The following is a 5,000-nucleotide window of genomic DNA, read 5'->3' as shown; positions in this document are numbered from 1 at the left end:
CCTTTTGATGAGACTGCGATTATCTCATTTTGAGTTTTTATTCGTCTTGTTTACTTGGAGTGTTTTTTTTTTTCATGCGTGTTTTCTGTTTTGTTGTTGGATGATGGAGCTTACTCTAATGTGTGTTTTTTTTATCCTTTTCAGACTGAGGCCTTGATGAGCTCGGCTGCAAGATGAAGTATTCCTCGAGGCGCTTGCAGTGCCAGGTGACCTAGTGCCGGCGCCGGTGCCAGGAGGCCCGAGTGTCAGGAGGCGCAGCCGAGGAGCAGCGTCGCGCGACCGTCTCAGAGGGAGTCCCGGCCAGCGACGCTCGAGGGGAACAGGAGAGCGGCCGCTGGCAGCGAGGGTGTGCGTGCGTGCGTGCAAGCGCGTGTGTGATGGTGGGGCGTGACTGCCGCGGAGGAAGATGAGCTCGAGCGACGTGGCCGCCGTGGTGGGGGCGGTGCAGTGGGGGGATGAGGGCTCGTACGTGCGCGAGGTGGCCGCCCGCGGGCCCCTGCCGCAGCTGGCCAAGGTCATCAAGGGGCAGTACCTGGGCGTGGGCGTGCCCTCGCTGGCCAACCCCGGCCTGGCGTCCACGCTGCTGCTGCTGTCAGCGGGGCGCGGGCTGCGCGTGGCGGCGCAGTGCGTCAAGTTCAAGGAGGGGCGGCGCGTGGTGCCGGTGGGGCCCAAGCTCACCATCCCCGAGACCTACGACGGCTTCTTCGAGATCCTGAGTGAGGACGGGCGCGCCGTGCGCTGCATGGAGAGCGTGGCGGAGCTGGCCAAGCGCTTCCCCGACTCGGCGCTCGTGCGGGAGAACATCAAGGCATACGTGTCGCGCTCCGACGACGTGGACACCATCACGGAGAAGTCGCGCGCCGTGCAGAGCGGCGAGACGCTGGTGCTGGTGGGCGAGGTGATCGGCTCCAAGAACGGCAAGAGCCAGCACCGCTTCCTGCGCTGCTTCGACCAGGCCGGCCAGAACGTCTACCTGCCCTACGACGCCCGCGGCAAGTTCTCCGCCATCGCCAAGGAGGACAACATCAGCGGCGTGCACAGCATCCGCAACCTCCTCAACAAGCGGCTGCCGCTCATGGTGCGCATGGTGCACGGCCGCCCGCCCGTCGGCGCCAAGGCCGCTTCGCAGTTCCTGCCGGAGCTGAGGCTGTTCGCCGCCTTCTCAGAGGAGCCGCTGGCGGCGCTGCCTCTCGGGAAGGACGCCCCGCTCATCCTGCTGCCCCCACAGGCGCCCCTCAAGCTGGCGCACGCCCGCAACGCCGACCAGGTGGAGAAGACGAAGGAATTCATGCGGCTGTGCGAGCGCGCCACCTCACTCCTGCAGGAGGTCGCCGACAGGATCCACGTGTACGACGTGTCGGTGGGGACGAAGGGCGGAGGCATGCGAGACCCGCGGTTCTCGAACTGGCCCGACCAGAACAAGCAGCGCCACAAGCACCACCACCACCACAACCACCACCGGGCGCACCACCGCACCAAGAGCCCCCCCGACGCCACCTCCAACGCCGGCGGGAACAACGTGCCCGACGACTACGACGAGATCGACCAGATCTACGACTACGTCCGCGGCTTCGCGCCGCTGCCCAAGCACATCAAGTCGCCCTACGCCAGCGGCGAGCAGTCCACCCCCAGCAGGAGGTCGCAGGCGGCGCCCATGTCCCCCGAGCGGACGGACGCGAGGCCCACACCGCCGCCCATAGAGACCATCCCGACGCGGCGCGGCGGCGACCAGCGGGCGCACGAAAAGCTCTCGCCGTCGGTGCACCCGGCGCTCATCTCGGCCGCGCTGGACCGCGCCACGGAACGGCGGGTCGAGAAGCGCTCGCGGAAGCCCGAGGACAAGAAGGGCGGCGGCCACCAGCAGGTGACGCCGCAGCTGAGCCAGCACTCGCAGCAGTCGCCGGCGCAGCTGACGTCGCCCTCCACGCCGCTGCAGGAGAAGCCCAGCAACAACAAGCTGTTCGTGAAGGCGTCGCAGCAGCGCTCGCAGAAGGCGCGGATGTTCCGCCACAAGTCGGCGTCCCCGGTGAAGGAGGCGCTGATGGAGGTAGTGAGCGTGGGTCCGGGAGGCGGCGGCGGAGTAGTGCCCCCGGCCGTGGGCGTGGGCGGGTCCTCGCCCTCGCCGCTCTTCAAGCTGCGCTACAAGTCGCTGACGAACCTGGCGATGGACTTCGACACGCTGGACTCGAGCACGTCGGGCGGCAAGGGCTCGGCCGACTCGGGCGGGTCGGCCGCCATCAAGGCCAAGCTGCCGGAGAAGCGCAGCCGGAAGCTCACGCGGCCCAAGAGCCTCACCAACCTGGTGTGGGACGGCCGAGGGGGCGGCGGCGGCGGAGGCGGAGGAGGAGGAGGCAGCGGCGCGCCCACCGACGCCCTCGGGATGAGCGGCACCGCCCGCGCCCTTCTGGAGGCGGAGCGGAAGTTGAGGCTGGAGCCGGGGGTGTACCGGCATGCCCGCGACGCGCCCGCCCTCCTGGCCGCCACCACCAGACTCCTGGCGTCGCAGAAGAAGATCGGGACGCTCTACTTATGAGGTGAGTGAGAGGTGTCGCTTCCGGAAGACCCGTTGCATGTTGCGGCCGCTTCCCTGAGCGATTCGGGGCTTCGCGGCGCCTCTTCGCGAAACGCCGCATCATCTCCAGGCGGTGGAGGGAGAAGCTCGGTGTTTCGTAAGGTTTCGCAAGCCGGGAAGGAGAGAAACGGACCGTGGCCAAATGGCTCGGTTACATTTAGAACGTCCGAGTGAGTGAGCGAGAGTGTGAGTTCGTGAATGCGTAAGTTAATGAATGAGTGAGTGAATGAGAGTTGATGAATGCGTGAGTTAGTGAGTTAATGAATAAGTGAGTGAATGAGAGTGTGTGAGTTGATAAATGCGTGAGTTAGTGAGTGTGCGAGTCAGTGGAGTTAGTTAATAAGTGAGTTGATAAATGAGTGAGTCTGTATGTGTGTGTGAGATGTGATCACCTCTGGAAATACTGATACTTTTTTATGCTTTATCTAAACTTCACTTTTATCAGTGTGCGTATGTGTGTGTGCGTGTGCGTGTGCGTGTGCGTGTGCGTGTGCGTCTGCGTCTGCGCGCATGTGCGTATGTGTATGCGTGCGCGCGTGCATAAGTAAGCGGGACTATATGTCTACATGTCTGTACTTCTGTGCGTGAATATGTTTGACTCCAAATTGAACAAAAATAGACCAATTAATTTTGATTAGTTGGCCGGAAACGTAGAATTTCTCATTCCTTAAAAATGCACCTTCCAGACGAGTTGACATTAACTATGATAATTGATAGAAATAATTATGAAAAATAAAACCGTCGACTTAGCAGTAAGATAATCACACTGTTATTAGCATTGTTGCCATTCTGCTTTGACGGATATATATGTCATGAATAGTGAAGGTGAATGATGATGCAAACTCAGATATTTTCTCTTCTTTTCACTATCTTTATTATTATTATTCCATACCCCTTTTTTCCAAGATGCTCCGCCGAGTGGTATTACAATGTCATGGAAAGTTTTTTTTATTCATTCTCATTTGTATTGGGATCGCTAGGATGGAGAGAAACAATAAAAGAAAAATGGGAATAAGAAAAGATAAAGAAGAGGAGGAAGAGAGAAAGAAAAGAAAAGTGCTAAAAGGAGGAGCGAAGAGAGAGAGAGAGAAAGAGAGGACTAAGTGAACAAAAAGGAAACAAGAAGAAGGGGGTAGGGAAAAAAAACGAAAAACTAATATATATATATATATATATATATATATATATATGTAATATATATGCATATATAAATATATATAATATATATATATAATATATATATATATATGTGTGTATTGTGTGTGTGTGTGTGTGTGTGTATATATATGTATATATATATATATATATAATATTATATAATATATATATATATATATTAATATATATATAATATATATTGTATATATATACATAATATATATATATATATATATACATACACCATACACACACACACACACACACACACACACACACACACACACACACACACACACATATAAAGTATGGAAGAAAGAAAAGAGATACGACGGAGAAAAAACAACAACAAAAGGAATACATTTTACCGAAAGAGAAGGAATGGCGTTTTGGCGTAATTTCGTAATTTAGCAACTGTTATGCATTTTTAAAGAGATTCACGTTACGTCTGACGCGGGGGAAGATCACACAAAGACATGCAAGCAGATTAAAATGTAATAAGAGAGGTAAGTGGAGTGAGGGGAGGGGTGGTGGGGAGGGGGAGTGGAGTGAGGGGTGGGTGGTGGGGAGTGAGGGGAGGGTGGTGGGGGAGGGGGAGGGGAGGTTGGTTGGAAGGGGGAGTGGAGTGAGGGAAGGGTGGGGGAAGGAGTGGGAGGGGGTTAAGGGAGATAGTAAGAGTATGTGGGAGAGAGAAAGAGAGAGAGAGAGAGACAGAGACAGAGACAGAGACAGAGACACAAATAATGAAAGAAAAAATAATTTGATACAAACACATATAGAACAAAAATAAGTAAATACAAGAAAAGTAAAAGAAACAAAATTTCCAAGCATAAGAGGAGGTAGAGGAGGGGAAGAGAGAAAGAAACAGGCACACAAGCAAAGAAAGAAAGAAAGAATAAAAAAGAAGAGAGGGAATTATGAAGGCACGCAAGCACAAGCCTAAGACGGATATAGACACAAGTACACGAAATGAACAGATCGATGACTAATTCCCTCTAATGGAGCTGATCATTCAACATTGCACGGCAACATCACTGGACTTGCAACATTTATATCGATCAGGATTTGTGATTCCCTCGTTCGCTGTCCATTAGCGTCGGTATTATCTTCATTGTTATCTCTATTCTTGTTGTTATTATGAATTATTATTGTTATCAAGTGGTTATAGTGAGGATTGTTATCATTGATGATGATGACTATTGATAATGATATCTGCTATCGCTATGTTGTTTTGTTGTAATTGTTGTTAGTGTTTTGTTGCAATTGTTGT

General features: G+C 53.5%; 1 protein-coding gene across 4 annotated transcripts in view; it reads left to right on the top strand.

Moving 5' to 3' along the window:
• Positions 1-5,000, top strand: part of LOC122253501 (CABIT domain-containing protein serrano) — a 259,418-nt gene that overhangs the window by 178,404 nt on the left and 76,014 nt on the right. For all 4 annotated transcript variants that reach the window (XM_086530467.1, XM_086530470.1, XM_086530468.1 and 1 more), the window contains one exon: positions 145-2,534. In XM_086530467.1, the coding sequence (XP_086386593.1) occupies positions 407-2,533 (2,127 nt within the window). In that variant the 5' untranslated portion in view covers positions 145-406 and the 3' untranslated portion in view covers position 2,534. The remainder of the gene's footprint in view (positions 1-144; positions 2,535-5,000) is intronic.

Source organism: Penaeus japonicus, unplaced genomic scaffold, assembly GCF_977035675.1.
Source record: "Penaeus japonicus unplaced genomic scaffold, GWHDUDI00000001_assembly GWHDUDI00000033, whole genome shotgun sequence".
Taxonomy (NCBI): domain Eukaryota; kingdom Metazoa; phylum Arthropoda; class Malacostraca; order Decapoda; family Penaeidae; genus Penaeus; species Penaeus japonicus.
This window is presented reverse-complemented; position numbering and strand designations above follow the sequence as displayed.